Source organism: Lynx rufus, unplaced genomic scaffold, assembly GCF_022079265.1.
Source record: "Lynx rufus isolate CCGP_SWC_20201006 ecotype Redwood Valley unplaced genomic scaffold, mLynRuf1.p SCAF_4, whole genome shotgun sequence".
Lineage (NCBI taxonomy): Eukaryota > Metazoa > Chordata > Mammalia > Carnivora > Felidae > Lynx > Lynx rufus.
This window is the reverse complement of record NW_025814856.1, coordinates 12084564-12103612: the sequence shown is the minus strand read 5'-3', so window position 1 is coordinate 12103612 and position 19049 is coordinate 12084564. Positions and strand designations below refer to the sequence as shown.

Sequence of the window (19049 nt, the reverse complement as noted above, 5' to 3'; positions counted from 1 at the left end):
CTATGTGATGGCAGGTCTGAGTCCTGTCATTCCTTCTACGTTTAGGAGTTGGTGTTCCTCTGTAAAAGGAAAGAACTTTCAAAAAAGAAAAAGAAAAAGAAAAAGAAGAAAGAACTTTCTGTCTCTTTTCCCTACCATTATTTTTGTTGCTGTATTGTTTTGAGTATGTTATGGACTTGAGGACTTTACAAGAATCTTTCAATATGTTGTAATCTGTTATCATACTTCTTATTTTATTTTAAGTTTATTTATTTACTTATTTTGAGAGAGAGAGAGAGAGCGCGTGCAGGAGCACGGGAAGGGCAGAGAGAGAGGGTGACACAGAATCCAGAGGAGGCTCCAGGCCCTGGGCTGTCAGTACAGAGCCTGGTGCGGGGTTCCAACTCACAAACTTCGAGCTCATGACCTGAGCTAAAGTTGGACCATTAACCGACTGAGCCACCCAAGCGCCCCTCATACTTTTTATTTTATTTTATTTTATTTTATTTTATTTTATTTTATTTTATTTTAAAGTTTCTTTATTTTGAGAGGGAGAGAGAGAGGGAGTGCAAGTGGGAAGGGGCAGAGAGAGAGGGAGAGAGAGAGGATCCCAAGCAGGCTCTGTGCTGTCAGCGCAGGGCCCAACACAGGGCTTGAACGCACGAACCCTGAGATCATAACCCGCACTGAAGATGCGTCGAGCGCTTAACCGACTGAGCCACCCCGGTGCTCGTAATTTCAAATTTTGGAATAATTTTAGATTTACAGAAGCGTTGCTCAGACAGTGCAGAGAGATCCTGTATATCCTTCATCCGGCTTCCCCTGCTGTTTTTAAGTTTTAGAAAGTCGTCTGTACATTGCTGAGTTGTGAGAGTTCTTTATATGTCCCGGACACTAGACCCTTACCAGACGTATGACCAGGAATGCTGAGCGTCTGGGGTTTTTACCGGAGGTCAGTCACCCAGACCTGGCCGACCACCTGCATAGCTGACCTCAGTCCCAGCCCCTCCAGAGGTCAAAGTGACAGAGTGTGACCTGTACCCCTCCCCCGGCCCCCCATGAATCATATTGTCAGTATCTGGTGTGGCCTGAGACCTCAGGTAAACAGAGACAGGCAGGCAGGACAGTTCAAAGGCTTGGAGATCGCCTCTCAGGAGCTGGGGGGCAAAGGCCACACCTCTCATGGGCCATGTTCCTGCACCGTCAGCTCGTCGAGAGTCTCCACGCTGTTAGCACAGTTGCTCCGCCGCCCAGGGCACACGGCCGGCGCCAGGATGCCCGGCTCTCTGCTGGGAGGCCAGCACTCCTGCCGCAGCCATCCCAGCCTCCCTGTGGCCCCAGAGCAGCCATCTGCCTGGCATGGGTGCTGGGCCGTGGGTGCCAGGCAGGGCCCCCCGTGCTGCGTGTCTCCCACAGGTCGGAGAGGAAGCACTTTTCCCGGTGAAGTCCACGTGCCCTTGCAGCTTCACCCTGTACTACGAGGTGGCCGCGCGGGGCAACATCGTGCTCTCGGGCCGGCAGCCCGCCCACCTCACCCAGCGGAGAAGCCGGCGGGTGGCCCCGGAGAAACCGATTCGCTTAATGCACCTTCTTGAGACGGGTGAGCCAGGCCATTAGGCTGGGGTTCCCTGTTCCCACTGACACTGGGGTGGGACAGACAGGAAGGGGGAGCAGGACGCAGCCTGGAGAGGTGCCTGCTTCAGGGCGGAGGGCGTGTGTCCCAGGCGAGATGGGGCTCGGGCCAGGAGGATGGGCAGGGGTCAGCCGGAGGGGGGTGGAGACGTCCTCTCGAGGGTGTCCTCACCGCCTGTCTGCAGGGGACTGGGGGAGGCGAGCCACAGGCTAGACCCCTGCACCGGCCCGCACTGGACTGTGTTGCCATCTGCCAGTGGCCACTCTGACTCTGCCCAGGTCACCCCCCGCCCCCGCCCCCCACCGCACCTAGGAGCCCTCCTCCTCTCCTTGACTCTACGTGCTCACTAAAATATCCATCACCTCCCCTGGGTCTTCCCCAGCCCCATCCCCTTCACAGCCCTTCTGCCTGAAGCAGGATCCCCAAACCGGGCCTTGGGGGCACTTGAAGACAGACGATTTGTGGTGGGGCCGTCCTGTGTGCAGTGGGGTATGGAGCCGTATCCCCGGCCTCCACCCATTCGGTGCCAGTAGCAACCCATCCACAGGCAGTACGATGCCTAAGAAGTCTCCAGACATTGGCAGTGTCCCTGAGGGGAAGTCATCTGTAGGTGAGAATCAGATAGATAGATAGATAGGAAGATAGATAGATATGATAGATTAGATAGGAAGATAGGTAGATGATAGAGATAGATAATAGATCAATAGATAGATAGATAGATGGATTTATGGATACATAGATCCACAGATAGATCCCTAAATACTTAGATTTACACTCAGATTCATAGATTAATTCATAGTTCATAGACAGAGACACAGGTGCATAGATAGATACACCGGAAGACAAGGTCTCTCTCATGAGAAGGCAGAGTTTCTCACCCTCGGCACTACTGATGTTCGGGGCCAGATCGTTCTCCCATTGGTGGCGCTGTCCTGTGCACTGCAGGGGGCTGAGCAGCATCCCCGGCGCCCCACCCCGCTAAGGCCCCACCCCGCTAGATGCCCGTGGCACTCCCAAGTCGGGACCGCCAAAACTGCCCCCTGGGGGGCAGCACGGTCCTAGTTGAGAACTGCTGGCCTGAATGGTGCTCTGGGAATCACACACGCACATCCTTTTGGGCCTTCCCTTCCCTTCTAGGTGGTGCAAGTGTCCACGGAGCGCTTGCCCTGGGCCAGCACCTCCACGCTGCACCCCAGGTCATCCCCAGGGCAACCTGGGGCATTGGTGGCCCCGTCGTGGGGTGTTGGGTCCTCACGCCTCTCCCCACCTTTGCCTTGTCTTAGAGCCCCCTCCAGCCCCAGCAGCTGAGGTCAACGTGTGTGTGACTTCTCTCCGGCTGGCCGTGACCCCCAGCATGGCCCCCCTTGGCCGCCTGCTGGTCTTCTACGTCAGGGAGAACGGAGAAGGCGTCGCCGACAGCCTCCAGTTTGCTGTGGAGAGCTTCTTTGAGAACCAGGTAGAACGTGGGGGGCCAATCGGGAGTGGGGACAGGCGAAGGCTGGGGGCTCCAGGGTGTTCGTGCCGGGCCGTGCACAGCTGCTGCTCAGGCTCCCAAATGGTATCCCGGGCAGGACCCTTCAGGAATAATTGCAGCCAAGGTTGCATCTTTACTGGAGCGCCTCCAGAAGTCACCACCGATCGCACGCAGGGAAAGCAGTCAGCTGTCCCCACTGCGTTCCAGATCTAAGGGGCACCACTCATGTCCCCCGCAGTGGGCTCAGCCTTCTGCCCCCTCTCCCTGCATCCTTTGAAGCTGGCTGCCGCGTGCCCTCGGCCCGTGCCTGTCTCCCCATCTCTCCCCTCCCCTCCTCTGCGCAGAATGTTCCAGTTGTACCAGCCTTGTTCCTTTCATTCTGCCTCCCGCCCTTGTCCTCACCTGGGCAGCAAGGCCAAGGTCCCAAGTGAGCTGGCCAAGACCGGTTCTCCTTGGCAGGCGGAGAGGGTGGGTGGGTGAGTCAGGAGAGTCTGGCCGAGCTCCTGGTCTCTCTGCTGTGTTCGGATCCAGGTTTCAGTGACGTACTCAGCAAATGAGACCCAGCCTGGGGAGGTTGTTGACCTGCGGGTCAGGGCTGCAAGGGGCAGCTGTGTGTGTGTCACTGCGGTGGATAAGAGCGTCTACCTGCTCAGGTCTGGGTTTCAGCTGACTCCGGCCCAGGTGAGTGGGGCCCTCTGGTGCCAGACTCCAGCACCCCCACGAGGGTCTCTCCCTTTCCAGTCAGTGAAGAGCCCCCATGTGAACCAGATTCTTTCTCTCACCATCAAACCCAGTCTTTATTGCTGTAGTGAAAGATCGTAGAGTCGAATTCATCAGACTCTTGCGACAGAACGTTGTCCACAGGTCCTACCTTTTCCAGCCCCAGTCCGCCCATCTTTAGAATGGGCTAGTGCCACCAACGCCCATCTCCTGGGATTGTCTCGAAGTGGTATTCGCGGAAGGAGCAGCCAGACCCCCGAGAGCCAGTTTGGGTGGAAAGGAAACCTCCGGCTGACAGCTCTCTGTTCTCTGCCTGTAGGTTTTCCGGGAATTGGAAGAGTATGATGTTTCTGATGCCTTCGGGGTGTCCCGGGAGGATGGGTCCTTCTGGTGGGCTGGACTGGCAGCCCGACGCAGGCGTTCGTCCATCTTCCCGTGGCCCTGGGGCGTCACCAAGGACTCCGGATCTGCCTTCGCCGTAAGCACAGATGGTCTTAGACCCACCGCCCCTTCCAGGCTCCTCTCGCTTTGAAACAGATGAACTCCGAGATACGGAGATGGTCAGGGTGGAGGTTTCCAAACTTTTATTGGGGCAGAACTAGTTTGATTCTCCCCAGTGGAGGCTCCTAAGCGGACCCTCCTGATTTGCAAGGCCAAGCAGAGCGGAATGCTATGGGTGTCAGCCAATAACTGGGACTTGCTATGGAGCAGAGGTGGTAAGGGTGCTTTGCTGGGAGGAAAACCATCACGCTGGGAGCAGGCGGCCGTGCTCTCAAGGGGCTCACGTCGTCCCCCTCCTTCCGGGCTGCGGACGCCGGGGGCTACCGGGGGTGCAGGAGACACGCGTGTCATTCCAGATCATACCGCCAGCCCCCACTCGAGTGCACGGCCCATCTGTGGCTGCTCTTCCCCCCTCCTCCCATTATAAAAAATCATTAAAAACGCATCCTTTTCCTCTTTTTTTTTTTTTTATGGGAAATTTTCAGACCTACAGAAAAGTAGAACAAAGGAACAAATGCCTATATACTCACCGCCTGTAGATCCCACAATTAACACGTTGCTCTATTAGCTAAACAATAGTACACGCCTACATCTGCCTATATATTCGTATGCACATCTGTGTCTGTACTGGAACAAACGATGTTTCAATTACGCATTTGCTGAACGCCTGGCAGTTTGAACTGCTGGGCCCTGGCCGCTCTTGGAATTAAGGGGCCGGGGGCGGGGGGTGGTGCTTCTGAGTCTGAGTCACTGACTTTGTACTCCTTATTCCCAAAGCAGAGCTGGTCGGTCTGGGGTGGGGCTTTCCTGCAGTCTAGTTGCTCCCGGTATTTAGCGCAGTGGTCGAGATCATAACAGTAACAATTGCAGATCTCCGTCTGTCTCTGGTCTAGATCAGGCACGGTGCCAACTGATTTTTTTTTTTTTAATTGTGAAATTCACGATGAACAGAACGAACAGAAAACGAACCATTCTAAAATGCACAATTCAGCGACATTTAGGGCACTCACGGTGTTGTGCCACCAGCACCTGTGTCTTAATTCTAGAATGCTTTCATCCCTTCAAAAGGAAACCGCATCCCCATGAGTAGTGGCTCCCTGTGCCCCCTCCCCCAACCCCTGGCAACTGCTAATCTACTTTCTGTCCCTATGGATTTACCTGTTCTGGATGTTTCATATCTGTGGAGTCATACATGTGGCTTTTTGTGCCTGAGCCACAGATATGTTGGCCTCCCCTCTGCTCTATCTTACGTGGTCACTGGGCCCCATGATCTCCTCAGCCTGTGTCACCAAGCCCAGAGCACCCAAGCTCTGCACCCAAGCCCAGAGCAGAGGATGTTGGGCTGGTAACCCCACAGTGACGGAACTGCTGGGGCCATCCCATCCACGGCACTGTCTGTTGCCTAGGAAACGGGACTGGTGGTGATGACCGACCTGGTGAGCCTGAACCACCGACAAGATGGCGGCCTATACACCGATGAGGCTGTCCCTGCCTTCCAGCCCCACACGGGGAGCCTGGTGGCAGCAGGGTCCTCCAGACAACCCCCCAGGTAATTGCCACGTCGAGTAGGGTTGTCTCACCTCATACTGTGGTCTTTAGGGGCTGGATCATTCTCTGTGGTGGGGCTGTCCATGCACGGCTGGGTGTTGTGCAACATCTCTGGCCTCCACCCACCTGTTGCCAATAGCACCCCTTTCTCCCAGTTGTTACAACCAAAAATGTCCCAGTGTCCCCTGGTGGACAAAGTCACTGCTGACCTAGTAGTGACCCCGGGAACCAAGCATGCCAGCCCCCCTCCCCAGTTCCTGACCACACCCGAGTGCATGGGATTGGGGGTGCAGAGAAAGGAAGGCACCTCAGGAGCAGAACTGCCTGGAACAGAAGGGTTGGGGTGGGGAGGGAAGCTGGGGCTTGATCCTCTCTCTCCCAGGGACTTTGCTTAGAAACTTCTTTCTAGTATCTCTCTCTTCTTTGTTCTTTTCCTCTCTCCTCCCTTTTCAACTTCAATTCTCTGCCTTTTCAAGTTGAACACCAAGTAATACTTTTTAGTCTCTTATTTGAACTCTGCACATTTAAGCCTTTTGAAAGGCATGAATTTCCCTAAGAGTGCTGCTTTGGCAGCACCTGAGTTGTGTTGTGAAGTGTTTGCATTATTGCTTCTTTCCAAATAGGTTCTAACTTTTTGAGCTGTGACTTGTGCAGAAGTGGACACTTTTTAAAATTTCAAGTGATATTTTTTAATTAGTATTTTTTAATGTTTTTCATAAATTTGTAGCAAACATGCATTGTGGCCAGTGAACATGGTCTTTGTGTTATCTGTTGTCCTGTTCTTACTTTGAAGACTTTTTATGTGGCCAATTTTTGTAAATGTGCATGTCTTCTTAAAAAGAAGATCTAAGCCCCCATCAATTCTGTACAGGGCTCTCTATGGATACTTTAGGTCAGGCCCGTCGATGGTGATGCCTACATTCTCCATACTCTTGCTCACTTCTTGTTTGTCTGTTTGCTAACTTATCAATGACTGAGACAGAGAAGAGTTCCCATTTCTCCCCTGGATTTGTGGTTTTGTCCCTGGAGTCATGGAAACTTTAGTTTCACAGGAGGTGTTGTTTTCTCCGAGTCTCTCCTATCCTTTTCTGTCTCCCCTCTCTTCTCTCCCAACCCCTTCGTCTGATGCCTCTCTTACTACCTCCTCAAGCCCAGGTCTCAACCAGCCAGCTGGGGAAGGGGAAGTGTTCTGGAGACCTTGGCTCCCATTCTGTCTGGATTTAGGGGCTGGGACCAGGGAGGCAGGCCTTAGCTCTACTCTCTCCCACCCACTCCAAGAAGGGCACAGAACCAAAGGGCTGGGGCTGGCATCAGTGTGGTCAGTAGTGGCTTAGCATCTTGTGTCTCTGGAGACCCTGAGGGTGGGCCCCACACGCCTCAGCCCTTGTTCTAAGCCAGAAGTGGCTGAGAAGACCTCCAGCCCTGGCAAGCCTGTCCCCAAAAGCCCTCTCCATCTTTCACACATTCTCTACCTAGACTGAGGTCCTGGATACCTTGTTCTCCTGGGTTCTTTCTGCCTGGGCCGCACACTTAGCAGGAGTGTGGCAGGCCCAGGAGGTGTTTCCAAACTCCAAATCACAGCATGGGCAAACCAGGCTCCCCATATGGTACAAGGCAGTATTCTAGGATGTGGTTGGTGAGGGAGGTGTAACACTGGCCTCTGGGCCTCCACCCACCAGATAGTGCTTTGGGGGTCCTGACACTCTCATGTAGCAGGACCCCCAAGAGCTTGGCCTGGAGTGGATATGAAAGTAATTTTCTGAAACCCCAAACCACAAAGGCAGTTGTAAATCCCGCTGCACAAAGGCATAACAAATGCCTTCAAAAGCAAGTGTTCATATCTTTTTGTAATTGGATAACCCATCTGTACATCTGTATTCTGAAGACAAGATATTTTTCTTAACCATATGCAGTGATTTAAATTTTTTTCAAGCAGTGTGAAAGTTTATATAATTTAATGTAAGTTTCTCTCCTACCTCTAGACCCTCCATTCCCCTTTTTGGTCAATAATTTCTTAGAGATCCTTCTAGAAATTTTCCATGCATATACAAGGATTTTTTTTTTTTTAAACAATGAGTGAATATTATAGTACTGTGCTGTGCCTTCTTTTTTTTTTTAATGTTTATTCATTTTTGAGAGAGAGGGAGAGATAGAACGTGAGTGGGGAGGGGCGGGGGGGGGGGGGAGACAGAATCCCAAGCAGGCTCCAGGCTCCGAGCCGTCAGCACAGAGCCCGACGTGGTGTTCGAACCCACAAACCATGAGATCATGACCTGAGCCGAAGTTGGGCACTTAAGCGACTGAGCCACCCAGGTGGCCCTGTGCCTTCTTTTTTGAAGTCAACAATAAGCCTTAGAGAACAATCCGTATCAGTATATCTGCACTGACCTCACTCTTTTAGACTGACGCGTAACATCCCACTGCACGATTGTACTACCATTTGATTAACCCAGTCACCCTCTTGATGGAGATTTTGGCTGTTTGCTCCGACAAACCAGTCCATTCGTCTGTCTTGGCACACGTCTCCGTGGGTTTTTCCCTGTGACGCGTGGTCCCTGTGACCCTTCTTCCCTTCTAAACTCAGGATGTGAAGTGCTTGTTGATTTAAGGTGATTCTGTCAAGCCTTTGATGCTTCACTTCTACTAGTCCTAATCGAGTAGAATGTTAACCCTGCCAGGTAAAAGAGTTAGCACGTTCCGTCCTAATCAAGTAGAATATTAATGGACAGCCAAGAGAATTAACACACTGCACCCTAACCGGGTAGAAGGTTAACCTTTCCAGGTACGAAGTAACGTGTTAACATTCTACTTGTGGAGATGTTAACCTGCCAGGTAGCAGAATTACATTACGCCCATGGAAACTGAATCATTTCTTTTTCGAATTTCGTAGAGCAGAGAAGAGGAAAAGGACCTTCTTCCCCGAAACATGGATTTGGCATTGTCTCAACATCAGGTACAGTAAGATTCCTTTTCTTCGTTGTGTTTGCAGGCTGACTCAAGGGCACTCGTGCAAGTCCAGATTGCCCCCAGTAGGGTTGCTTTCAGATCTGACATCAACATCTGAGTAAGACTTTGGGCATCCTTTCCTAACACATAAAAACTCAAAAGCCATGAAGTCAACCCCAAATCCCGCTGCAGCTTCGGACATCTGCTCAGGAAATATGAAATGCAGGGGCTTTGTGCCTCTCACAACTCCCACTTGGGGTAACTCTATCCGCTCTGTTTGCGTAACGAGCTCATTAAAACGATTACAGTTCCCTGGAACGTGAACTCCACCCCACCCCCCTCCATCCCCTCTTCACTCCTCAGGGGACTCAAGCTCCTGCCCACAAAACAGGCTGCTTTTCTCAGCACATTTCCTTTCCACATTTGTTCCCCCTTTTAGTTCTTTTTGAAGAAGCCCTGCTGTGCCAAATTCCTGCCAGATGCTATTGGCTGTTTTTTTTCTTTCAATGCTTGGGGTCAGAACACCAGTGGTACTAGTAGTAGAAGGATGGGGGCCTGCCCTGGGAAACTAGTTAGGCATGAAAGGTCAGACGCCCCTGGGCCATGCATGGGCTTGCTGCTGAGCAGGTGGGGTGGGGGGAGCTTCTAGACACGAGATGCCGTGGCACGTGGTCATCACAGAACCGAGCTCACAGCTGGGGGTTCCTCAAACTGCTTTCACAGATGCTTGTGTCCCCATTATGGAAAGACTTAACTCCTGGTCAGAACAGATCCAGATGATTGCATTAAGTTCCAGGGGTCTAAATATAACATGAGCTGTCTGTAATCATTCACATGTGTCAAATGTATCTATTTTCTGGGTGCTCGATGTTTTGGGGGGCCAGGTAACATTGCTCTTGCTTCCACCTTTTGGCTGTTAGAAATAATCCTGCTATAAACACGGGTGTGCAAATAGCTCTTCCAGACCCTGCTTTCGGTTCTTTTGGGTGTATACCCAGAAATGGAATTGTTGGATCGTATGGTGATTCTGTGTTTAATCGGTTTTTGTTTCTTTGTTTGTTTGAGACAGAGACAGCGTGAACGGGGGAGGCGTACAGAGAGAGGGAGAAAGAGAGAATCCCAAGCAGGCTCCACCCTGTCAGTGCAGAACCCGATGTGGGTCTCGAACTCATGAAACCAGGAGATCATGACCTGAGCTGAAACTGAGAATTGAGAGTCGGATGGTTAACTGACTGAGCCACGCAGGCGCCCCATATGTTTAATCGTTTTGAGGAACCTGTATAGTGTTTCCCATGGTAGCTGCACAATTTTACATTCCCACCAACAGTGCACAAGGGTTCTTCTCTAAGTGTTCAGTAGAATTCACCAGTGAAGCCATCAGGTCTGGGGCTTTTTCTTTGTAAAGAGATTTTGGGTTATTGATTCAATCTCTTTAGAGGTCTGTTCAGTTCTGGGTCTCTTCAGATTTTGTATTTCTTTGTAATTTAGTCTTGGTTGGTTTTGCATTTGTATAATTTGCCCATTTCGTCTGGATCATCCAAGTTCTTGGCATATAGGTATTTATGTACTTTTTTATGTACTTTTTTAAAATAATCTTTTGATTTCTCAGAATGGGTAGTAATGTCCCCACTTCCATTTCATATTTTAGTAACTTGAGTCTTCTCTCTTTCTTTCCCTTAGTCTGTCTAGTTAAAGGTTGGTCAGTCTCATTGATCTTTTCAAAGAATCAACTTATGGTTTTCTGTTCTCTATTTCCTTTATCTCTGCTCTAGTTTTTTATTATTTCCTTCCTTCTGTTAGCTTTGGGGTTAGTTTGTTTTTCTTTTTCTAGTTCTTTAAGTTGTGAAATTAGGTTGTGTATTTGAGATCTTTCTTTTTATCATTATTTAAAGTTTATCTATTTTGAGAGAGAGTGTGCACATGCTTGTGCAAGTGGGGAGAGGCAGACAGAGAGGGAGGGAGAAAGAGAGAGAGAGAGAGAGAGAGAGAGAGAGAGGGAATGCCAAGCAGGCTCTGCACCATCAGCAACTCAGGGCTTGAACTCAGGAACCTGAGCCAAAATCAAGAGTTGGACGCTTAACCAAGTGAACTACCCAGGTGCCCCAAGATCTTTTCTTCTTTTTTAATACATATATAGCTATAAATTTCCCTCTCAGCACTGCTTTTACTGCATCCCATAAGTTTTAGTGTGTTATGTTTTGTTTTCATTCATTTCTGAGTATTTTAAAATTTCCTTTGTGATCTCTTCTTTGATCCATTGGTCAATTAAGAATGTGTTGATTACATCAGCTCAGGTCGTGATCTCATGGTTTGTGAGATAGAGCCCTGTGTCGGGTTGTGTGCTGACAGCACAGAGCCTGCTAGGGATTATCTCTGCCCCTCCCCCACTTGCATGCATGCTCTCATGCTCTCTCTGTCTCTTGAAATAAATAAATAAACATCAAAAAATATGTTCTTGAATTTCCACAGATTTGTAAATTTTCTGGTTTTCCTTTTGTTACTGATTTCTAACTTTGTCTCACTGTGGTCAGAGAAGATACTTTGTATAATATCTGCCTTTCAAAATCTACTGAGACTTCATTTGTGGCCTTATTCATGATCTTGCTTGAAGACTGTCCTGTGTGCATGCCTCTGGATCTGGTTGCTTTATTGTGTTAAGTCTTCTACTTGCTTACTCATCTTCTGTCTGGTTGTTCAGCCTGTTATTCAGAACAGGCTATTGAAGTCCCCAACTATTATTGTAAGCTTTTTTTTTCTTGCTTCAGTTCTTTCCCTTTTTGTATGTTTCATATATGTCAGTGGTCTGTTATTAGATGTGTAGGTGTTCGTAATTGTTGTATCTTTTTGCTGTATGGAACCTTTTATTACTATCTAATGTCCTTCTTAGTCTCTTATATACTCTTTTTTTACTTAAAGCCCATTTTGTCTCGTATCAGGATAGCCACGGCTACTTTCTCTTGGTTACAGTTGGCCTGGGATATCTTTTCCATTCTTTCATTTCCAACCTATTTTTGTCTTTGCAGCTAAAGTGAGTTTCTTGTAGACAGCAGAGAGTCAGGTCATGTTTTTTATTCACTCTGTCGATCTCTGCTTTTTTGACTGCAGAGTTTAATCCATTTACATTTAATGTAATTGCTCATAAGGAGGGCCTTATTTCCATCACTGTGCTTTTTGTTTTCTGTGTGCATTATAGCAGGCAGCACAAGGCAGGGACCTTGTCTGGGCACATGGTAGGGATTGCGGACAGTATCCTGGTTCCAGTGCCCAGTATGTTCTGTCCTGGGCTGTAATGCCCACCTCCCCTCTGTGAGTTTTTTGGGGGTAGTCACTGTGTACCGTGCCTCTCCAGGCCCCTCACAAGAGCCCAGCCAGGCTGGTGGGCAGCTCCCATTCTTGTGGCTGTTTCATGGTTATTTCAGGCAGAGGGAGCGCCCCCAGATCGGTGGGCAGAGCCAGGTGGGGTATGACTGTGAAAGCAGGTAACTCTGAGCAGTTTGACGAGGCTCAAGGGTCGAGATGCACAAAGGTGAGATGGGTGGGAGCTGTCAAGGCTGGGCTGGAGAGAGGGAGAACTGAGCTGTCAGGTGTTGGAGTGGCCAAGTCAAGCAATGACGAGAAGTCATAGTGAAAGTAATGGTGAAACCCTTTCATCATTACTGTGGCAGTGTAGCCTGACGCCCCCTGTTCCGGTTTCCCCACAGAACGGAACACCTTGCAGGTGGATCAGACATGGGGGTCGTCTCACTATGGAGAGAGCCCTGGACAAATGGCTCTGGCAGTTTTATGGGCCCTGACACCTACAGAATGGAGGGAGGAGAGCTCAGAGTGGGAAAGTACTGGGTGCTGAGCCAAAGTGGGGAGAAATGCCTTCAAGGTTTCCTCCCATGAGAAGGAGACCTTGGCAGAGGTCTTCAGACACCTAATGACCTTGGGGCCCAGGCAGATCCCTAAAAACACACAGAGCTAGGAATGGAGGCACTGGGGCTGGGAAGGCAAATATGGGAGAAGCATGGCTGGCCAGGGCCCAGAGTCCCTGACTGCAGTTCCCCTCAGAGACCACAGCACACTGGCTAGGCCACAGCCTGGTGTGGGGAGGGCGGCTTTCCCCGAGGCCTGCGAGGGAAAGCCTTTGTAACAGCCTGTAGTCAGGCCTAAAAAAATCACACAAAGATTTGTAATCGAGGGTCGGGCTCTGCAGGAGTCTGTGGGACAAGGATGCCAGGCCAGGAAGGGTAGATACCCCTGAAGGGCAGGCTGGTGGCACCTAGTGTCCGCAGAAAAGTTGGCTGTGCCCATATGAAGCTGGTGAAAGTTCTGCCACTTTTAATGGGAAGAGGCTGACTTGAGTTGTCACAGGGTGACAGCGTGTGGCCCTCGTAGAAGTGAGGATAGATGTCCTAGGTCCTGTGGGGCCTGATGGGCAGCGGGGTCGCCATGTGCCGCAGCCTGGGGTCAGGCTCCTGGGAAGCAGACAGGGGTCAGGCAGGTGAGTAAGGAGCAGAGGATTCTTGCAGCAAATGTTTACGATAAATCTGGAAAGGACATCCTGGATATGCAAAGTTGACCACAGAGTTTCCCTCCCGAGCCATCCTAATGTGATCAGTGGTGCCGTTGGTAGGGGTTGGGTGGGGGCGGGGTAAAGGCAGGGAGAATCGTGAGCAGCACCGTCTGCTCGAAAGATAACGTCTGTAATTCCCCACATATGTAACGTCAGATTTCCTAGTGCTGTGTTATAAAGGGCAAAAAGAAACAGGTGGAGTTCATTTGAATCTTATATTTTATTCAACCCGATACATATCCGCAAACATGGTTGTTTCAAAATGCGATCAATATGAAAAATGATCGATGATACGTTGTACTTTTTTTTTTTTTTTTTTTGTACTGTATGAGTTTCCTGTGGCTGCTGTCATGAAGAACCACAGACTGGATGGTTTAAAACAACAGAAATTTGTTGTCTCACAGTTCTGGAGGCCAGGCATCCGAGATCAAGGTGTGGGCAGGGCCACGCCGCCCCTGGGGGCTCTAGGGGAGGAGCCTTCTGGGCCTCCCCCAGCCCCTGGGGGCTCTAGGGGAGGAGCCTTCTGGGCCTCCCCCAGCCCCTGGGGGCTCTAGGGGAGGAGCCTTCTGGGCCTCCCCCAGCCCCTGGGGGCTCTAGGGGAGGAGCCTTCTGGGCCTCCTCCAGCCCCTGGGGGCTCTGGTGCTCCTCAGCTTTTAGCTGCATGCTTCCCGTCTGTTGCCTCTGTCTTCACATGGTCTCCTCCTCTGTGTCCAGATTTCCTTCTTATAAGGACCCCCATCCTTAGATTGGGGCCCACCTTCGTCCAGTATGAACTCATCTTGGCTAATTTCATCTGCAAACACCCTGTTTCCCCAAATAAGGCCACATTCACAGGTACAGGGGGTTAGGGCTTGGGCGTAACTTCTGGGAGACACAAGCCCCAAATGACTCGACCCCTCAATTCAGTGTCCTCCCCCCGCTACACTGGGCGGAGCGTGCACTGTTGTGGGTCCACCGTTGTCCTGAGAGCCACTGGTGCGCCTCATTACCTGAGTTAGGGCCGAGGGGCGGCATTCTCCTGTCACACGCCGCGTTGTGCCTACGTGCTTGTTGCCGAGCTGCAGGGGCGCCTGCCTGGGCCCCCAGGCCTTCCAGCTGCAGCCCTGCATTCCCACCTGGCTGCCTCAGCTCGGCCCTGGAAAAGGGTCCCATGGTTGTCCATCCTTCTGCAGCGACCCGTCCGGCGAGGAGGTGCTCAGCGTGCGGGTCCCGGACTCCATCACCAGCTGGGTGGGTGAGGCCGTGGGTCTGTCCGAGGCCTGGGGCCTGGGTGTCGCCGTGCCTGCCCTGCTGAAGACCTTCAAGCCTTTCTTTGTGGACTTCACCCTGCCCGCCTACGTGGTCCGCGGGGAGCAAGCCAAGATCCCGCTCAGCGTCTACAACTACATGGGCACCTGTGCCGAGGTACTACGCCCGCCCCCGCACACAGCCTTCCCTGTGCCTGGGGGTGGGGGGATGGCACCCGTGATGTCAAGAGGCAGGGGTGAGGGGAGGGGGTCAGCCTGAGGGGCTTGGAAGGGGACAGAGCATCTTCATTATCAGGGAGGGAGTCACCGAAGGGGCGGTCCCTGTGTTGTTGGGGAGGCAGGGGCAGGAAGTCCTGGAGGTCAGCAAAGCAAGTGCTCAGTATCCCAGTTTGTTTATTTCTTTCTTTATTTTAAATGTTTATTTTTGAGAGAGAGACAGAATGTGAGTGGGGGAGGGACAGACAGAGAGGGAGACACAGAATCCGAAGCAGGCTCCAGGCTCCGAGCGGTCAGCACAGAGTCCTGTGCGGGTCTCGAACCCGTGAACCTTGCGATCACGACCTGAGCCAATGTCGGACGCTCTACCGACTGAGGCGCCCCGGTCTCCCAGTTTATACTTGCACACCGGCCGGCCCTGGCCGCGTCACTCTGCCTGTTGGTGTTTCAGGTTCCACAAATGTCAGGGAGATAGGAGTCACCGGTGGTTACACGCTAAATGGGTTCGCAGATGCTAAGAAGGGTGTCCGCAGAGGGACCCAGACCCTGGTCATGCTGTCGAGGCTCCGGCCCCTTCAGGGGCTGTGCGGTGGGGTCTGGTGAAAAAGGCTACTCGACCCCTTTCTTGTAGCTGCTGTGACAAAGTAGTGGGAACCGGGTGGCTTGAGACAATAGAAATGTGTTGTCTCACAGTTCTAGAGGTCAGAGTCCAAGGTCAAGGTGCGGGCAGGATGGGTTCCTCCTGGGGGCTCTGAGGGAGGGTCCGTCTGGTGCCTCAGGCCTGGCTCTGGCGGCTGCGGGCAGCCCTTGACGGTCTTCGGCTTGTGGCTACGTGGCTCCGATCTGCAACCTGTCTTCACATGGCCTTCCTTCTTCCCTCGCTTTCTCTTCCCTCTGTGAATTTCTCTCTGTGTTTCCTCTTCTAAAGATCCCAATTCTGTTGGGGTAGGGCCTACCCTAATAACCTCATTGTAACTTAATGACCTCTGCACAGACCCTGTTTCCAAAGAAAATCACGTTGACAGGTACCAGAGGGTTTAGGACTTCAATATAACTTCCCAGGGGCCACAGTCGGACCGTTACAGCTACCCCAAGGCGGGGGGCGGGGGGGCTTGGGGCTGAGCTTGGAGGCTGGGGAGGAAGGCCGGCTGGCGAGGGGGGTGGCCTGTGAGATAAGGTGGGTGCATGGAGGGGAAGGGAGAGTTTCGGGGGGCAGGGGTCTGTGTATCTGTGCGGCTTGGGGAGGCCAGGAGCACTCACCCTCCACCACTTTGTAATCCTTGGGCGCTGGCTAGGCCTGGATGTCAGTGGTGGGTGGGAGGAAGGAAAGTGGGGAGGGCTCTCTGGGGTTAGGGGCAACCCTCAGGGGCTGGAAGCCGGGGCTGTGGGTAGAGGGGTGAGTGGGGCACCGGATCAGTGGTCCAGCTGGGAGCAGGCCTGCTCTCTGCAGGTCTCAGCCTCACCCTAACAAGCCACACGCTGGGGACGTGGCTGACCTCCCCCTGGCCCTGCCCAAGTGGGTGGGGACCCCGAGGGCCGCGGGCTCACGACACACTGAGGGCAGATGTGAGCTGCAGCCGCAAAGCAGGCACCATGGAAACCAAGAGACTTCACCCCAGACTTTTGGCTTTTCCTGAAGCAGTGAGGACACGTGGCTAGAGAGTGACTGGAATTTGCTACCAGCGGGGTACCCAAGGCTGCCTGGGTGGGAGGCACAGCCACTACCCCGCAGCTGCGGTCCCAGCGAGTTCAGACCCCACTGCCCCCAGAAGACCATTTTGCCTCAGTTACCCCATCTGTAAACTGGGCAGGAGAGCTCACCCTGGCCCCACTCGCCCTCACTGGCTTTCTCTGGAGCAGGAGGGAAAGAGCAGACACGAGGGTCCCTTGTGAGTCTCAAAGGGGATGGCTGCGGTCTCTGATCATTTCTGAGCCTGGCCCGGAGGCGACAGCGAGCCCTGAGTCCCGGCTCACAAGGTGACCGTGAGCTTGCACAAAATATTTTACTCCTTTTTTTCCTTTGCAAGTTCTAAACGTCCACTGAATGATTATGTCTGCATCAGAACATGTGGCATGTGATGGCGGGTGACAGCCTGAAGGCCAGTAAAGGACTCTCGCACAGCCGTCTGGCTGGCACAGCACAAGTTCGATGCTGGTGTTTATATTTGACTTTCCCGCTGGTGTTTCTCTGATTCTACAGAAGAGCCACACGTTAATGTGCTGTCACATAGGAGCTTCTTGTCCCTTGAAACTTTTTAATTAAAGGAAAATTTCAACTGGAGGGGGGGAAAAAAAAGAATAGTGATTGCAGGTTCTGAAATGGAAATGAAACATCCAGAGGCCACCAGAAAGGGGCCCCTGGGTGTGAAATGCCAGTGATTCGAATTCACTGTCACTCAGAACCAATTGTGCACGTGCTCTGTGTGTGCTGGGCCTTGTACAGATGTCAGAGGACCCCAGGGCCCAGGACCCCCATCTGTGCTCAACCTCGGAGCGCTGTTACCACTAACCTCTGTGCCCCGTGCTGGCCTCAGGATTTTGCCTACATCGATATCAAATGCCCACGTGGGCCGGGGAAGAAGGGCCGTCGATGCAATTGTTTCCAGACAGGAAGCCCAGAGACTCATCGTTACATGCCCAAGCTCTCCCAGGGAGTTTGGGGCAGAGCTGTGTTAGAATTGAGTGTTTGCAGGAAGCCAGCAGAGCCCCGAGAAGAGGCAGGTCTCCTGAGCTCTGGAGTCATCAGGCACTGTTTGAGCCGGGCACCAGGACCTGGAAGGGCATTCCTGGAAGAGGGAACAGCATACACATGCAACAGAGGCAGGAGGCGGCTTAGCCTGTCCCGGGAATTGCCCATGACACAGTCTAGCTGGGCTTTAGGGTCTGGTGGGGAAAGCAGGAGAGGGGTAATCAGAGCTCCGTGCATTTGGCTGGGTGGGAGCTGCTGTGTTGGAAAGCAAGGCGGCGGCCGGGGGGTGGCCTGAGGGGACTAAGGGGGACACGTGAAATAGGCTCAAAACAGGCAGCCGGGGAGCAGTGCCCCAAAGCCCAGTGTCTGTATGGTCCATCCTCTGTCATTCTTTCTTTTTTTTTTTTTAGTTGTATTTATTTATTTTGAGAGAGAGCAAGAGAGAGCAAAGCACGGAGGGGGGAGGGGCAGAGAAGGGGAGAGAGAATCTCAAGCGGTCTCCAAGCTGTCGACGCAGAGCCCGACGCAGGGCTGGCACCCACAGACCGTGAGATCATGCCCTGAACTGAAACCAAAAGTCGGATGCTTACTCAACAGAGCCACCCAGGTGCCCCTGTCATTCTTTTTGTATAGCCAGGAGGAATAGGACCCCCATCTTAAAAAGCCGGAATAAGTGCAGACTGATCCCTGATCAACCAGGTGGCCCCTGCAAGGGAGGGTCCTCACCGAATGGGCAGGCGGGACCCTCAGGTGCCCCTTTTTAGCTGCAAGAACACGCTGGAGGCTGGTTTGTTGCACATCCCCAAGGCACCAGGAAAACGGACCCATCCAGCTCCCTCAACACGGGCAGGCGGTCATTCTGCCCAGGAGCTGGAAAATACGGCCCACTGACACTTGGCTCTCAAGTTTCTTTTTCCCTCCCTGGAAGAATGTTCTGGAAGAACACTGAGTCAAGAGGGATGTGGGAGCTCCTGACGCAGCCTGCACCAGCTGCTCACACTCAGGTCCCGCCGGGCTTGTCCTCAGGCAGGATTCAGATGCTCTGTCACACTTGCCACTCGATTTTCCTTGGAACCTTCCCTCCACATCACACGTGCGTGCATGTGTGATGTAGGCGTGTTGACCCTCAGGCACCCAGGGATCACTCGTGTCCTCTTTGGCTACATTACCTTAGCTCCTGGTAGGGCCCCTGCACCCACTAGGTGCTTCACACATGCTCGTTGGACAAATGGACGTGGACCAAGGAGCCTGTTGCAGACTGGGAGGTCTAACCGCACGTGCACATAGAGACACTCGTGTGCACACGCATGCACACATGCATTGTGCACGTGTGTATGCATAGACCACACCTACATGCACATAGGTGTGCACAGAGATACATGCATGCACGCATGTGCACACACACACAGAACTCTGTTATGACCCTGTGGACCTCAGAGGTTGGTTGGAGGGTCAGGGGGAGTGCCTTGTGGGGCCTGCAGGGGGAGCGGTCCCTCCCATCTGGTGCCCATCTGGTGCCCCCCATCAGCCTTGGCCCT

General features: G+C 52.4%; 1 protein-coding gene across 1 annotated transcript in view; it reads left to right on the top strand.

The window, feature by feature from the left end:
• Positions 1–19049, top strand: part of CPAMD8 (C3 and PZP like alpha-2-macroglobulin domain containing 8) — an 82146-nt gene that overhangs the window by 28401 nt on the left and 34696 nt on the right. The window contains exons 14-20 of the mRNA XM_047096209.1: positions 1396–1579; positions 2896–3068; positions 3618–3767; positions 4126–4284; positions 5714–5856; positions 8746–8808; positions 14532–14763. Coding sequence (XP_046952165.1) covers positions 1396–1579; positions 2896–3068; positions 3618–3767; positions 4126–4284; positions 5714–5856; positions 8746–8808; positions 14532–14763 — 1104 coding nt within the window. The remainder of the gene's footprint in view (positions 1–1395; positions 1580–2895; positions 3069–3617; positions 3768–4125; positions 4285–5713; positions 5857–8745; positions 8809–14531; positions 14764–19049) is intronic.